The sequence below is a fragment of the Schistocerca piceifrons genome, chromosome 2 (assembly GCF_021461385.2).
Source record: "Schistocerca piceifrons isolate TAMUIC-IGC-003096 chromosome 2, iqSchPice1.1, whole genome shotgun sequence".
In the NCBI taxonomy this organism is placed as follows: domain Eukaryota; kingdom Metazoa; phylum Arthropoda; class Insecta; order Orthoptera; family Acrididae; genus Schistocerca; species Schistocerca piceifrons.
In genome coordinates, this window is record NC_060139.1 from 780,995,905 (window position 1) to 781,014,390 (window position 18,486).

General features: G+C 38.1%; 1 protein-coding gene across 1 annotated transcript in view; it reads right to left on the bottom strand.

Moving 5' to 3' along the window:
* LOC124777260 (rootletin-like) overlaps positions 1–18,486 on the bottom strand; it is a 239,025-nt gene that overhangs the window by 107,313 nt on the left and 113,226 nt on the right. Inside the window, 3 exon segments of the mRNA XM_047252586.1 lie at positions 325–553; positions 11,607–11,737; positions 15,466–15,660. Coding sequence (XP_047108542.1) covers positions 325–553; positions 11,607–11,737; positions 15,466–15,660 — 555 coding nt within the window.

An 18,486-nucleotide genomic window follows, 5' to 3' on the forward strand; every position in this document is an offset into this window, starting at 1 on the left:
ATGAGAAGGAATAGTTTGCTGTTCAGCAGACAGAGAGGCATTCAATGGCTGACATGCACATTTAAAAGCAGATTGTTAGATTCATTTAGCTATCTATCTACTTTTAAATATGCTTGTCTGCCAGTGAATGCCTCCTCTATATGTTGAGTAACAGTCTACCCTAATTCGTATTGTCATTCATAAGGTAAAAGAGAGAGTTAGGAAAAATGTATAAAAACTATTAATGAAACTGCCATGGGACAAACATAAAACACACATTTCTGAAGCCCTATATAATTGTTTCTCAGATGAGCATTATATACTAATGCCTAAAAATTTATTTACCTTTTCTTCAGAAAGTTTTCGTACATTATCCTCATTGGATTTACGCAAATTTGAAAGGGTATGTTGATATTCTGCTTCTTGTGTACCCGACTGCTGTGTGAGTGAGGTCTTTATATCTTGAGCACGCTTTTCTGAAGTTTCAAGTTCACGTGTCAGTCGACAAACCTGACCCTTGAGTGACTCTTGTTTCACTAACAGATCCTGCTGCTCCTGCTCCAGCTGCACACGTCTAAGGAATCAAGAAAAATTCATCATGAGCTAAGTCATAATAGGGTTTTCCTTACTGAATTATGTTGGTGCAATCAAGTGGTGAAAAAGATGTTTTTCACAATTTCATTTGCAAAGTTTGCAACAGTGACATTCTTAAAGGCACAATAAACTACATACAACAGTATCTCAAGAATTCAAAAATAAAAAAAGGCAGTAAGCTAAGATAAAGAAAAGAATTACCACAATATAATCACTTTTCTCTTTCTCGGCAGTAAGTTTTGTATCTGCATGAACAATGTGACTTTTAGGCCACCTACTTGATTACATTAATCTAATAGGCTTAACATTATTCACTAACCTCTAATTGAAAAACAAAAAAACTGTTTCTGAAGCTTCATCAGGAATATTTTCACCGAGACAGAAAATGCAAGCATCAGGATATTGCAACTAACATTTTACACTGTAAATTCACTTAAGGGAAAAGAAGAAGAAATCCAGACCCCAGGTGTGGCAAAAAATAAAATAAAAATTACTGCTTTGTAAGATGGCACGTTCCAGAGTAAAGGGCCCTGCATCAAGTGACATTCAAAGTACACTTACTGCAGATTTAGAAGTTTTAAGAGTGCCTTTAGCATAAACCTCAATACAAGGTGAAAACAACTAAGAAAAAAGAAAGAAAGCAAAGCATCAAAGTCCCTTACAAAACGCCAAAAACAACAATCTGCTGACCAGAAATGCAATGAATACCTGGTTTTGATTATTGAGAGTTTAGGCTTGTTCCTACATCTACATCTATAATCAGCAAGCTGGACTGTACTTTTTGTATCACTTCACCTGTTCGAATCACAAATGTTTTACAGGGAGAAAGACTGCTGGTATGTCTCTGTACGAGTTCGAATCTCTCTAATTTTAGTTTCACAGTCTTCTCTCGTGATAAATGTAGGAGTAAGCACTATATTGACTGACTGCTCTACAAAAGTATGCTCTAAGAACTTCAACCATAAATCACATCATAATGCAGAATGCCTCTCTTGCAGCATCTGCCACTGGACTTGGATGAGCATCCCTGTGAGACTTCCATGCTTATTAAATGAATCAGTAATGAAATATACTGTTCTTCTTTGGATCTTCTCTAAATTCTCTATCGGTCCTATCCGGTACAGAACACAGACTGCCAAGCAATATCCAAGTGATGGTCAAATGAGAAATTTGTAAGCTATCTTCTTTGTCTCCCCAACGAACCATCGACCTTGCCGTTGGTGGGGAGGTTTGCGTGGCTCAGCGATACAGACTGTCGTACCATAGGTGCAACCACAAAGGTGGGTATCTGTTGAGAGGCCAGAGAAATGTGTGGTTCCTGAAGAGGGGCATCAGCCGTCTCAGTAGTTGCAGGGGCAACAGTCTGGAGATTGACTGATCTGGCCTTGTAACACTAACCAAAATGGCCTTGCTGTGCTGGTGCTGTGAATGGCTGAAAGCAAGGGGAAATTACAGCTGTAATTTTTCCCGAGAGCATGCAGATTTACTGTACGGTTAAACGATGATGGTGTCCTCTTGGGTAAAATATTCCGGAGGTAAAATAGTCCCCCATTTGGATCTCCGGCAGGGACTACTCAAGAGGACGTCGTTATCAGGAGAAAGAAAACTGGCATTCTGCGGATCGGAGTGTGGAATGTCAGATCCCTTAATTGGGCAGGTAGGTTAGAAAATTTAAAAAGGGAAATGGATAGGTTAAAGTTAGATATAGTGGGAATTAGTGAAGTTCAGTGGGAGGAGGAACAAGACTTTTGGTCAGGTGAATACAGGGTTATAAATACAAAATCAAATTGGGGTAATGCAGGAGTAGGTTTAATAATGAATAAAACAAAATAGAAGGGTGGGTAAGCTACTACAAACAGCATAGTGAACACATTATTGTTGCCAAGATAGACATGAAGCCCACGCCTACCACAGTAGTACAAGTTTATATGCCAACTAGCTCCACAGATGATGATGAGATTGAAGAAATGTATGCTGAGATAAAAGAAATTATTCAGGTAGTGAACAGAGATGAAAACTTAATAGTCATGGTGGACTGGAATTTGATAGTAGGAAAAAGAAGAGGAGGAAACATAGTAGCTGAATATGGATTGGGGGAAAGAAATGAAAGAGGAAGCCGCCCGGTAGAATTCTGCACAGAGCATAACTTAATCATAGCTAACACTTGGTTCAAGAATCATGAAAGAAGGTAGTATACATGGAAGAAGCCTGGAGATACTAGAAGGTATCAGATAGATTACATAATGGTAAGACAGAGATTCATGAACCAGGTTTTAAATTGTAAGACATTTCCAGGGGCAGATGTGAACTCTGACCATAATCTATTGGTTATGAACTGTAGATTAAAACTGAAGAAACAGCAAAAAGGTGGGAATTTGAGGAGATGGGACCTGGATAAACTGAAAGAACCAGAGATTGTAGAGAGCTTCAGGGAGAGCATTAGGGAACGACTGACAAGAATGGGAGAAAGAAATACAGTAGAAGAAGAATTGGTAGCTTTGAGGGATGAAGTAGTGAAGGCAGCAGAGGATCAAGTAGGTAAATAGATGAGGGCTAATAGAAACTCTTGGGTAACAGAAGAGATATTGAATTTAAATGATGAAAGGAGAAAATATAAAAATGCAGTAAATGAAGCAGACAAAAATGAATACAAACGTCTCAAAAATGAGATCGACAGGAAGTGCAAAATGGCTAAGCAGGGATGGCTAGACAACAAATGTAAGGATGTAGAGGCGTATATCACTGGGAGTAAGATAGATACTGCCTACAGGAAAATTAAAGAGATGTTTGGAGAAAAGAGAGCCACTTGTATGAATATCAAGAGCTCAGATGGAAACCTAGTTCTAAACAAAGAACGGAAAGCAGATAGGTGGAAGGAGTATATAGAGGGTCTATACAGGGGCAATGTTCTTGAGGACAATATTATGGAAATGGAAGAGGATGTAGATGAAGATGAAATGGGAGATATGACACTGCGTGAAGAGTTTGACAGAGCACTGAAAGACCTGAGTCGAAACAAGGCCCCAGGAGTAGACAACATTACTTTAGAACTCCTGACAGCCTTGGGAGAGCCAGTCCTGACAAAACTCTACCATCTGGTGAGCCAGATGTACGAGACAGGCGAAATAACCTCAGACTTCAAGAAGAATATAACAATTCAAATCCCAAAGAAAGCAGGTGTTGACAGATGTGAAAATTACCGAACTATCAGTTTAATAAGTCACAGCTGCAAAATACTAACGCGAATTCTTAACAGACGAATGGAAAAAACTGGTAGAAGCCCACCTCGGGGAAGATCAGTTTGGATTCCATAGAAATGTTGGAACCCGTGAGGCAATACTGACCCTGTGACTTATCTTAGAAAACAGATTAAGGAAAGACAAACCTACATTTCTAGCATTTGTAGACTTAGAGAAAGCTTTTGACAATGTTGACTGGAATATTCTTTTTCAAATTCTGAAGGTGGCAGGGTTAAAATATAGGGAGCGAAACGCTATTTACAATTTGTATAGAAACCAAATGGCAGTTACAAGAGTTGAGGGACATGAAAGGGAAGCAGTGGTTGGGAAGGGAGTGAGACAGGGTTTTAGCCTCTCCCCGATGTTATTCAATCTGTATATTGAGCAAGCAGTAAAGGAAAAATTCGGAGTATGTACTAAAATCCATGGAGAAGAAATAAAAACTTTGAGGTTCGCCGATGACATTGTAATTCTGTCAGAGACAGTAAAGGACTTGGAAGAGCAGTCGAACGGAATGGACAGTGCCTTGAAAGAAGGATGTTAGATGAACATCCACAAAATCAAAACGAGGATAATGGAATGTAGTCGAATTAAGTTGGATGACGCTGAGGGAATTAGATTAGGAAATGAGACACTTAAAGTAGTAAAGGAGTTTTGCTATTTGGGGAGCAAAATAACTGATGATGGTCGAAGTAGAGAGGATATAAAATGTAGACTGGCAATGGCAAGGAAAGCGTTTCTGAAGAAGAGAAATTTGTTAACATCAAGTATAGTTTTAAGTGCCAGGAAGTTGTTTCTGAAAGTATTTGTATGGAGTGTAGCCATGTATGGAAGTGAAACATGGACGATAAATAGTTTGGACAAGAAGAGAATGGAAGCTTTCGAAATGTGGTGCTACATAAGAATGCTGAAGATTAGATGGGTAGATCACATAACTAACGAGGAGGTGTTGAATACAATTGGAGAGGAGTTTGTGGTACTACTTGACTAGAAGATGGGATCGGTTGGTAGGATATGTTCTGAGGCATCAAGGGATCACCAATTAGTATTGGACGGCAGCGTGGAAGGTAAAAATCATAGAGGGAGACCAAGAGATGAATACACTAAGCAGATTCAGAAGGATATAGGTTGCAGTAGGTATTGGGAGATGAAGAAGCTTGCACAGGATAGTGTAGCATGGAGAGGTGCATCAAACCAGTCTCTGGACTGAAGACCACAACAACAACATCTTCTTTGTGGCTGGACTATATTTCCTGAGGATTATTCCAATAAATTTCAGTCTTGTAAATAACAGATTTCAGCTATCAGTCATCCTTTTGAAATTTTATTGGCAGATCTAGATTTCAGCTAGAAACTAGTGATTCTCAATGCACTATCATTTTTGATCAATGCACGTAATGCCTGTTGGTCAGGCTTCATCCACAGTTCATTGAATATTATTAGTATTGAATTATTAGTATTCAATGAACTGTGGATGAAGCCTGACCAACAGGCATTACATGCATTGATCAAAAATGGTAGTGCATTGAGAATGGCTAGTTTCTAGCTGAAATCTAGATCTGCCAATAAAATTTCAAAAGGACGACTGATAGCTGAAATCTATTATTCACAAGTTGATATAACAGTTGCTGCATGCAACAGCCTTCTGAATGGAGGGTAACCTGATGAAATTTCAGTCTGCTATTTGTCTTACCTGCAATTAGTTTTAACTGGTCGTTCCACTTTAAATCACCCTGTATGCATATTCCTGGATGTTTTATTGAAGTAACTGCTTCGACTGATTGTTCTGCAATCAGGTTATCATACAATGATGGGTCTTTCTGCTATTTATGTGCAATAATTACTTTTATTTGTGCTAAGGGTCAACTGCCACTTCCTGATTTAAGTGTCGATCCTCTGTTGGTCTTCCTGCATCTCATGATAATTTTATAGCATTGTGAGGATAGTGACTTCTCTGTATTGTATACCACAGCATCATTCACAATAAGTCTCATGGAAATTTTGACATAACACACTAGGTCATATACATATTTTTTTTTTTCATTAGGTGGCAGTGTGGAACTGTACTGAACATCTTCCAAAACCAAAAGTGAAGGATCACTGCATCAACCTGGGAGCCTGTATCTACTGCTTTATGGGTCTTGTGGACAAACAAAGTGAGCTGGGTTCATACAATCATTGGTGTTGGAACCCATGTTGATTCCTACAGAGCAGATTTTCTGTCTCCAGAAGTGTCATAATATGTTGGCATGAAAAATGTTCCAAAATTCTATAACAGATGATGTCAGAGAATAGGTTTACAGTTCAGCACACCTGTTCAATGATCCTTCATAAAAATTTCTCCAGGGGCTATGGCACACTGTTGTTACAAGAGGAGTAAGTTCTTTTGCATGCTCTATGTAGAATCTTACTGGTATCCTGTCAGGTCCAGTGGTCTTTCCTCCATTGAGCAATTTCATTTGCTTTATTATCCAGCGGCCACTTATTTCAATATCTGTCACTTTGACATTCAATTTAAAGGAGGAATTACAGTGCAGTCTTCTATAGCGAAACAATTTTGTGAAAAGACATTTAGTATTTCGGACTTCTCTGTGTCATCCTCCAGTTTGATGGCATTATGGTCACAGAATGTCTGGACAGATGGCTTCAATCTGTTTACTATTTAACATGAGACTGAAACATCTAAGGATTTTCTGTTAAATCAGTTGATAGAATTTTACTTTCAAATTCGTTGAACACTTCATGCACAACTCTGCTTATGCTATATTTTTCAAGTAAGACATTTACAAAATTTCCCATGATTCCCTGCCCATAATACCTGCCCTAATTGTCTGAGCCTCCCCATCTTTGGCTGCAAAGTTGGAACCTCCACCTAACCTACAACATGATCAGGAAATTTTGCCCTAAATATTCTCAAAGTTTCCCCTCAAACATTCTGCCATTACTGCTCTTGAGGCAGGGGGGTCTACAAAAGCATCTGATGACCGTATGCAATCAGACTTTAAAACTTGTCTTCCTCCAAATTATTTCACATTTGGAATCTGTACTAACCTCACCAGATGTTACCATATTTTTCACAACAATAAACAGGCCTCCACCATCAGTGTTCAACCAATATTTGGGATATACATTCCTATTAGCATTTAGAAATCCATTGTTATTAACTCCTGGTTTTAGACAGTTTTCTATCCCTGGTACCATATTGGCTTTGTTATGTTTATAAGCGAGACCAGTTCTGGGACCTTTCCAGAGACACAGCGTTAGTTAAGTGATACTATATTAACATTTTCTTCCTCTAATCTGCCATGACACATCCTAGTTTCTTTGATTAACGAGGTTAGCATTCTTCCCTGTTTGAAATTGGAACACATCTTCTTGGGCCTGTGGAGGGATTTCTCTATACTACAAAACCCACATGTACATGCCACAAGCACCCCATTACACCTTTTTTTTATAGTGTACTATATTAACATTTTCTTTCAATAATCTGCCATGACGCATGCTAGTTTCTTTAATTAATGAGGATAATATTCTTCCCTACCTGAAATCAGAATGCATTTTATCGGTGCTGTTGAGGGATTTCTCTGTCCAAAAAACCCACATGTACATGCCACATGCACTCCATTACACATTTTTTATAGTAGTTGCTTCCTCCATGAAGTGTACACCTGACCTAATGAGGAGGGGAAAGGGAAGGTTGGGTCTCCTAGAATTCTTCGCCCAATAGCAGAGGTTAGCAAATCCACATCCAAGATCTTCACAGAATCGTCTGAGCCTTTGGTTTAAGTCTTCCATTCAGCTCCAAACCAGAGGACTGGGACTGGTTCTGTAAATGATGCTGCAAATGCTAACTCTGCTTACACCTTGAGAGCAACGCTAATTGCTTTCACCAAGATGTGTCAACTTAAGCCACAATTAGTGGCCAGGTGCGGCCCATATGCTCAGTCACTTCTAGCAGAACCTCTTCCACCTCTCGGACAAGATCCACTGGCAGGCAAAAAGAACAGACAGTAGCCTTCTCTCCCAACCCTAAGAGGTTTCATCACCCACATACCACTGGAGCTCACTGCACCTGTTCTGACTTTCTGGAAGATCTGCCCCAGTTTCAACAGGTGAGGTGTCTGAGGTGGCTCAGATATACTTTCAGAAGTGGGGAATACCTCAAACCTGTCTTCAAGGAACAGGGGTACAGCTGTGCGGCCAGTGCCAGAAGGTGAAAACCTTCTACCCAGAGATTCATGTCCCCCCCCTCCTCCCCCATTATTTGGCAATTACTGTCAGGTAAATGTCGACAGGCTGGGAAGTACAAATTGGGAGACATTGTGGCATCAGGGATCCAAGGTAGTACTACAGCATGGTGGCTACTCAAACTTGGGGGAAAAAAAATACTCCTTGAGAATTCAATGTATAGGGAGGAGGGGAGGGAGATTGCATCATAAGAAGTTCCCAATAAATGAACGGTGAGTGAGTGAGGAGGAGGGGGAAGGGAGCATACCACAATAACAACTTTTCTTTCCACTCAGCTGAGATGTACTGGGCATAAGCAGAAATTTGACCACTGTTTTTAAATATAGATGACTTATGTGGAATAATATTAATGTAACACTATCTGAAATATTAATTATCTTAAAATTTGAGGTATTAAAACTCAATTAAATTAAACTTCAGTGCTAGATTAAAAACAGAATTCCCTTAGATTTATGAAATTCCTTAATCTTCCTGAGATTCCCCTGATCTTTTCAGGTGCCCAACACCACTGCAACCTAGGGCAGCAGCCTGACACCTGTGGCCAACACAGTTCTCTGCTGCTTATGGACAATACCCCATGCATCTGTACACAACAGATGCTGTCCCTCCCCACATTTAATCAAGTTTCACCGATACCATAACTAACACAATACTAACCAGAGGAGTCTCTGGGTTCAATCTAAGTTCTGCTGTTACATTACTTCTGGTTTTTATTACACTCCAAAGTCAGCCCACATATTGGTAATACACTAAAATTTACACAAAAACCTATAACAACTTAGTATTCATCAATCAACACCATAAAATACATGGATACAATTCACTTGTTCACAGAAGCCACATGAAAACAAAAAATAAACTAAGTCCTGTGTATAAAACAGAAAGTGCTGCTGCTGGTGTGTCCACTCAACTCTAGGACTGTCACTACGCTGACTGTGTGAGCACTACTGAATGCTCACCCCTCAGAAAAGGACATTAATACATTATGCATTGCCTTTAGTAGCAAACATTTAAAAAAAAAAATCAATAATGTCATCATCATTAAAATCTCACTAAAGTTCTCATTATGTTATCTTCTCATACCTTGATAGAGAGACACAAATGTACATCTATATGTAAATTAAAATAAGCCATCTACCAAGAGTTTTCTCACTTTGTATGATATTATAGCCACGTAGATATTATAAAAGTGGTGCCGACAAAGGAAAGTTGGACATCAACATCTCTCTACAATGGTGTCATCAGAAATGAAGCACAAGCTCAGAGAGGTAGGACAGGGAAAGAAATTGGCCATTTCCTTTTTAAAAAGAACAATCCTGGCACATGTCTGAAGCAATTTAACGAAACCACAGAATACCTCGTTTTGGATGGCCAGACAGTGAGTTGCACACCGTACTACTGAATGTGAGACTACTGTTTCACCACTGTGCAACCTTGCTTGTCTGAGACAGGAACAGAGAAAGCAATATCCAAATCAATCAAAACTATGACTTACAATGATGAACTGTGTACTTTGGCTGTATTTGATGCCCTATTGCTGGACATACTGTGGAACATGGCAGGAGGAATGTGGCGACCTTTTTCATCAAATGGATCAGCTTTATCCTCACTTTCAGCATGAGTGATTTTAAGTTTTGGAGATGAGAACTGGCTACCCAAAACATACTCAGCTCTCACCATCTATCTGGTCTTCAATTATGATAGTCTCTTCCTCCTCTAATTATTTTTTATTCTCTCTGAAACTACGGTTACCTTATAACTTCACTTTGTAACACCTTTTTATGTTTTTATCCACCCTTTCTATATTATTTTCTCACAGGCCCCACTCCCTCCACCCCTACCTGAGACATCCCATCCTTTTCTCCTAGTATGCAGCTTTTACATTTACTCTTTCTCCTGATGAAGGACTTCTGGAGTTACACAATCTTTAGATACACTTATATTTTTAATTTTGTACATCCATCAGGTATGCTCCAGTCATTCTTACTTCTACACCTACATCTACACTCCACAAGCCACCTTACAGTGTGTGGCATTGGGTACTTCTAGCACCACATTCACATCTCCCCTTCCCTGTTCCAGTTGCAAATGTTGCGCAGAAGAGCAGCTGCTGGAAAACTTCTGTGTGAGCTTGCCTCTTCTTATTTTACCTTCATGGTCTTTCTGCAAGAACCTATAACAGATGCTCTGCTATTCTTTGTATTTTTTCTTTTTCCACCTTCATAAGGAGAGGTCCCCAGGGACAGGATTGACTTTTTGAAATCACCTATATGCTAATGTAGGTTAGGGTTCCAGGTATCTCACCATGCAGCCATTCAACCTGGTGTGCCCTCTTTTCCAAATAATTGACAAAAGAACTTCTTTTGTAACTTTGCATGATGTTCTACAGCTTTAATATTGATAGTACTATATATATAATGGTGTTATAACAAGTGCAACCAGCTTAACCAAAACATGACAGATAGGCTACAAACGTAGGATCAGATGCTCTCTAGCAGCTGAAGAGGTAACTATCTGTGCTGAAATGGAGCACAAGCTCAGAGAGGGGAGCAGTTTTATCTTTTCAAAGGTCTGTTCTTAAGTTGCCCAAGTGTACTCAGGATTTTAAGTTCCTGCCAAAATAATAAAAACGAGATAACTCAGGGTTTTATGTTAAGTAGTTTATGTGTGGATTGTTCAGCAGCTGTGTAATCAAATAATTACTAGTCTTTCTGCTTATTAATGTCCAATAAGTTAGAATTGGAGTCATCTACCAATCCCTGTACCAAGTGCTGATCCTCTGCAGATTTTCCAGCATATTGCTAAAATTTCCTAGTGTTCCGACATCTATATATAAAACAGGGCAACATAAGGACAGCTTCATGAGGCTTCTGACATTATCCACTAGGTCACTTATAAATATTGTGAACCATAATGGTCCTACATTGCTCTCTTTGGTTGCACCCGAAGATTCTTTTACCTCAAAAGATTTCTCTGGGTTAAGAACAATATGCTGGGTTCTATTTGCTAGGAACTCGTCCATCAAACCACGAAGCTGGTTTGATATTCACATTTTATTAAGTGACATTTTAGCACTGTGGCAAATGCCTTCTGGAAGTCAAGGAACACAGCATCTACTGGTTCTAGGTCTTACGGATGAACACAGTGTAGTGAGTTTCACACGATTGTTGTTAATGGAATCTTGAATGTAACAGTGGAGATTTTTGATCTCTTGAAAGGTCATGATACATGAGCATAAAGCATGTTAAAAATTACAGAACAGATCTCTAATACAGGCCTATAGTTGAATGCATCAGGCTGATGACACTTCTTAAAAATGGAAGACACCTATTCATTTTTCCAATCACTTGGAACACTTTGTTCCTTCGGAGACTTATGATAGACTGCTACTAAAAGAGAAGCAAGTTCTGTAACTTACTGAGCATGCTGAATTATATGGGTGGATGCTTCTCTTCTGCCATAAATATTGCTAAGAAAAGTAACTACACAAACAACAACATTTCTCACTGTCAATATTACTACATAATAATGGGCAAAGGTACAAACCTTGTTTCTGCTGTTTCCAGGTTTGTTTGTGTATCAAACAGCACTCCTTCCAGGGCTTCTTTCTCACTCCTCATTGCAGCTAGTTGTTCTTGGAGTCTCTGAATTTCTTTCTCACTTGTTTCTAACATTACCTATATTACAAATTTCAAGTGTTTTTTATGTTTCTGCAATCCACATAAAAGAGAAAATGCAAATTACAGCATATCTTTGTGCAAAATAACAAAAATATAATGGTATAACTGGCAGGACACTGCTGATAACTGATTCACATGCAAATAATTTGTACTGAAAAAGAATTAACAGAGTTGTTTAATAAATATATGCAATTATGTGACAAGTAATTACAGTGTATGTTTTTATATACAACCATCCTTTCAAAATTAATGCCAAATATGATTATCTTTATAACAGTCTGGTTCCCTTTTCATAAGAAATTATAGCATTATATTGGTTGTTACTTGTTAGTCACACTACCTGTAAAAAAATCATTCCAATTCAATGCTTAAATGTGTTTCATAATTTCCATACTATCATTGGAAGGCAACAATTTTTTTTCCTGTTCAATCACAAATACTTACATGGTATACCTGTACTTATAAATGAGTCCAACACTATTATTAGCTGCACATTCTTTCTTTGCTGCTTTCTGAGTGGGCTCAAGGAAGCAGTGAGAGCTTCACCCAACACTATAAGCATTGTTAACAGTGGAGTAGAGTTACTACTTCATGTAGTATTGTCACTAGGAAATATGTGACTTGTACAAGTGGGAACCCAAAAGTAATGAGAATGTCTTCCTATAGGTAATAGAGAAGGTACTAGTGGGTTTACCTGCTAGGTGCCCCTATTACACACTATTTTAAGTGATCAAATGTCTTTTATGAGGAGGGTCAATTAGGTTAGAGCATTTGTGTTTATAAATGTTGTTTTATGCATTTGGCTATTTTGTAGTTGTGGATATGGCAGAACAACATGCTACATGAATTATGTTTTCTATTAGGGAAATCTGCATCAAAAATTACTGCCCTGCTTAGTCAGGCATACAGGAAGAAAGAACTGAGTCACAGGTGGGTTTACAAGTGTTACGGAAACATCAGGTGTGTGAGATAGGATTGTGGGAGACTGACACAAAAGGTGCACACAATAGGAATGTGACACACGGGCACTGGAGCCAGAGCATTTATGCTGTGTTCAATGACAATGATGTGGGGAAGTGGCTTTGCCAAGGCTTTGTCTATTTATCACTCTATCCATTAATGAGGGACGTCCTCCCCAACTCTCCCAAAGCAGTATTTTGGTGCCCACCCAACTGACACAATATCCTGATGTATTACCATGCCACTCCCACTCACAACCCCTTGCCATATGGGTCATATGCCTGTCAAAGCCTCAGGTAAAAGAGATGCTCAATTCACTCACCTAACATAACCTACTCCAGTCCTGTCACAGGCTTATCTTATCCCATTAGAGGCAGTGCCAAATGTGAAAGCAACCCTGTCATAAACCAGCTCTGCTGCAATTTTTGCACAGGATTTTATGTGGTCATGACCACCAACCAGCAGTTCACCTGAATGAATGGCCACCACGAAAGTGTGGCCAAGAACAGAGTTGTCCAACCAGTGGCATAAAATACTGCAGAGCACAACATGGTTGATTTCAATGGCTCCTTCGCATTCCATGCCATTTGCATCCCCCCCTCCCCCTCCCTCCCAAGTACCAACTGCTGCAGAGGCACAATCTTGTCAGATAGGACAATGCAGCTGTACTGGTGTATCTGTGTGTATGTGCACTCTATAGCTATATGGAAGGAGGATTCATCTGAATGTTAGTAGCCTTTTTAGTCTTGATAATGTGCTTTAACACTCAACTATTTGGTTAAGTCATTATCTTTACTCCTTAAATTATTTATATTATCGTTATGTCTAGGTATGCATTTTCGTCCCTTGTATGGAATGGAAAATGCAAATAAAGTTAGTGTTTTGGAGTGAGTGAAAAATGATAACTTCTTTGTTATAAGAGTTATTACGATGAAAAGGGTTACTTTTTTTCAGCCTATTGTGCAATAGGTTTGTATACTTATGCAATGTGATTATCTCTTTCTTTATAACTAAACTTGAAAAGAAGCTAAAGTCATATGATTAGTTTCATCCTGAGGACTAAAGCTCAAAACAAAGAGAATTAATAACACTTCCCAGCATTAATAAATTGAGTGATAAGTATGTCAAGAAACATTATGACATATTTTGCTATATTGCAAGGACTGTTTGGGGATCTAACTGAATTATGCTATAGGACTGAGGCATAATTTGGTAAATCTTATATGTAATTAGTTTGTGAATTCAAAATGCAAATGTTAAACTTTTAGGAAATTTGAATAATTGAACTGCCTTTTCGTACACCTGTTATACCTACAGCTAATTTACTAGGATTGTACAACAAGTTTCTATCCTCAATGAATGCTGATGAATCAAATTTGTAATATGTAAGATGCAAAAAATTGACTTAATTTGAGAACATGTGTAACAAAGATGCACATTGTACCAATACATCAACAGAAACATTTCCCTAAGATAATATGGTTAACAAATGAATGAAATTCACTCTTTTTGTTTCAGCCCTCAAACCTAGCATTCATTTGAAGCAATTGCTTGCTGGCTATCCTCTTCATTTCAGTGTAACTGCTGAAGCCAGAATCATCATACCCGTACACTAATATGTATGGGTATCCCTGTGGTTCTTTCTATTGCCATGTCTTCAACTACAATCTTCAGCAATGCCTCATTACATTATATGTGGCCAAGTAATCTCTCTCTTTGATCTATTACATTCTGTACTTGGTATATTTTCTCACTGATTCAATCAAGAATATTTTCGTTCTTTACTCAATCAATCTGTCTAGTCTTCAACAGTCTTTCTTAACACAAGACACCAAAACTCATCCAACTCTTCAAGTGTCCCATCTCAAAGTTTAACTTTTCCCATTCTACATGTTTACATAATGCACACATCTTTACCTCAGATTTCTTTATGTTTATGTGCATGTTACAGCCATAAGCCAGCACAAATACAATTGTATTTAGCACTGATTGAATTTCTGTTCATTTTTGGCAAATAACTGCTTTGCTGTCAGCACACCATGTCAAGCTACTTTCTGTCCCAGATAAACAGCTTTGACATCAAGATACTAGTGGTGAAATGTGCAAACTTGTCTTACACCTCTCTTGGTTGTGGTCTCTCATACCACTCGATTAGTTCTGATTATTCCAGTCTATTTTGCATAACAAGACTAGATTACCTTTATATTCTTGCAGTTGACACCACACCAACTAAGAATTAAAAACATTTTATTTAATTTTACTTTACAATCTAACAACACTAACTGAAATCTACAACAGCAATACATTTTTCATTGTTTAAACTAAATCTGCTCTCTATTTTTGGGCACTGTGGTATGATTCTTGGCCCAAAAACCACACTGGTTCTCTTGTTATCTACTTTAGATTTTTGCCCTTCCATTCTTTGACAATGAACTCTTGTGAGTATATTCAACACATTTGATGATAGACTGACTGTGCAGTAATTTTCACATTGAGATTCAACCACTTTCAATCCCAGTTCACAATTCATACACATTAACAACACATTAGAATAAGTTTCTGAAGTTATTGCTAAAAGTTACAAATATGTCGTTCAAGTTATTTGCTCAATGAAGTTTGATAAACTTGATAGTGCAGCATGAAAAGAAGTTTACATTAGAGAGAGAGAGAGAGAGAGAGAGAGAGAGAGAGAGAGAGAGAGAGAGAGAGAGAGAGAGAGAAATGATACTGTTTATATTAGTATTATGATTTTTGGGTTTGCTCACCTGTTTCTCTTCTTTGTCTTTCACAAGGTCCTCAAGATCCCTATTCAGTCTACCATTAGTTTCAGTAGCTTGTTCTAACCTTTGTTTCACCCTCATTAGTTCTTCATTTAATGCTTCCTTTTTGCGAGCAAGAGCTGACAGCTGGTTACTTAAGTCACCTCGTTCACGTGTTACTTGAGCCAACTCTACCTCCACCTGAAATTTTTAAGTACAGTTTATGAAATATTTAGAGAGAATTTTGCCAGACTAACAGGCACTAAGCTTCAAACATGACAGTTTTCTATGAGCTGTGTAAAGATAAAGTGACTTTAGAGACTATACCTAGAATGTCTTTAATGAGTTTCTGTGATTAGATTTCACAATGATAAAACCTCCACTATAAATTATTTCCCTTTTTCTTCCTTTATTTCAGTGAATCCCACTGGAGTTTATTGAACATAACTTCCCTATAGTATTTCTACCTCATCTGTTAATTATTTTTGACAAGGATTGCAGGAAAAACAAACAGTACTCTCAAGGGGAGGTTGGACAAAACCTTTCTAAGTGGCCTCCTTCACATAACAGTAACATTTTGCAGGAATTCTTTCAATGGATCTCAGCCTATCATTTGATTTAGTAATTAGATTTATGTGGTCATTTCATTTTAAGTCACTGTAGATATTAATAACTTACTGCATGTTTTACAGTAAAAATGAAAAAAAAAACCTTTTTATTTGCTCACATGTATTTTATCACTTTTACTTATAGTGAGTCAACTGCGAATATTTGCTGATAAATTGAAACAACCTTTACAGTTTACAAAAATTCTCTATCCCCGCCATCTCTCTGCTCATAACACCATCATTGCAAACAGTTTCAGAGAGCTATCAGTGTTATCTACAAGTTCATTTCTATATTTAATTAAGCGCAGTACTCCTGTCACACTTCCTTGTGAGATGCCATATACTATTTTCACTTCTGATGATTTCTCTTTATTGAGGTTCTACCTGTTAGGAAGCCCTTAGTCCATTCCTACATTTGGTATAATATTTTGTACGCATATGTGTGAAAAGGAAATGTTTAAATAATTTTTGGGAGCATATATATATATATATATATATATATATATATATATATATATATATATATATATATATATATAAAAATAGAGGGAAACATTCCACGTGGGAAAAATATATCTAAAAAGAAAGATGATGAAACTTACCAAACAAAAGCGCTGGCAGGTCGATAGACACACAAACAAACACAAACATACACACAAAATTCTAGCTTTCGCAACCAATGGTTGCCTCGTCAGGAAAGAGGGAAGGAGAAGGAAAGACAAAAGGATATGGGTTTTAAGGGAGAGGGTAAGGAGTCATTCCAATCCCGGGAGTGGGAAGACTTACCTTAGGGGGAAAAAAGGACAGGTATACACTCGCACACACACACATATCCATCCACACATCTGCTTGTGTCTGTGTATGTGTGGATGGATATGTGTGTGTGTGCGAGTGTATACCTGTCCTTTTTTCCCCCTAAGGTAAGTCTTTCCGCTCCCGGGATTGGAATGACTCCTTACCCTCTCCCTTAAAACCCATATCCTTTTGTCTTCCCTTCTCCTTCCCTCTTTCCTGACGAGGCAACCATTGGTTGCGAAAGCTAGAATTTTGTGTGTATGTTTGTGTTTGTTTGTGTGTCTATCGACCTGCCAGCGCTTTTGTTTGGTAAGTTTCATCATCTTTCTTTTTTTTTTATATATATATATATATATATATATATATATATATATATATATATATATATATATATATATATATATATATAAAAATCAATTTGAGCAACACAATAAACAGATATCAACAACAATGATATGCTACCACCTGCGATGGTCTACAAACTACACCAGATATGCTACTGTATGTGGTGGTTTACAAACAAAAGCCAATAATGAAATGAAAACAGTTCATTATCATGTAGTGTGTGAGACTATAAGGTGTGAAATTATCAGTCTTATTAAACAAATAGATTCTTCAGAATTGCTCAAGAACGAATGTGGATGTGACAAACACACCCCATGTTGTGCAGTGGTGCAGTAAGAAACATGGTTAGCAGCAGACAGGAGGGTGGCAAGGAACGCTGGACCAAGATGGCACCATCTGATGAACATGCACATCAGTCTCTTTAGAAGCCATGTGACATTAAACATGTGAGATTTTATTCAGTGTAGTTGCCTCCCCACAGTTTCTGCCACATAGTGAAAGGAATGCGTATTTCATTAGTATATGACACTAAACATTGCGAAGGGTAAAAGGGCCTATTTCACTGAGCAGATTCATTTTCTCATTTCTAGTAGTAGTGGTCTTCAGTCCAGAGACTGGTTTGATGCAGCCTTCCATGCTACTCTATCCTGCGCAAGATTCTTCATCTCCAAGTAACTACTGCAATCTACATCCTTCTGAATCTGCTTAGTGTATTCATCTCTTGGCCTCCCTCTACAGTTTTTACCATCCCTGCTGCCCTCCAATACTAAATTGGCGATACCTTGATGCCTCAGAACATGTCCTACCAGCCGATCCTTTCTTCTAGTCAAGTTGTGCCACAAATTCCTCTTCTCCCCAATTCTATTCAGTACCTCCTCATTAGTTATGTGTTCTACCCACCTAAACTTCAGCATTCTTCTGTAGCACCACATTTCAAAAGCTTCTATTCTCTTCATGCCTAACTTATCGTCCATGTTTCACTTCCATATATGGCTACACTCCATACAAATACTTTCAGAAATGACTTCCTGACACTTAACTCTAAATTTTTCTTTTGTTCTCCTTACTGCTTGCTTAATATACATATTGAAGAGCATCAGAGATAAGCCACAACCCTGTCTCACTCCCTTCTCAACCACTGCTTCCCTTCTGTGCCCCTCGATTCTTACAACTGCCATCTGGTTTCTGTACAAATTGTAAATAGCTTTTCGATCCCTATATTTGTCCCCCGCCACATCCATAATTTGAAAGAGAGCATTCCAGTCAACATTGTCAAAAG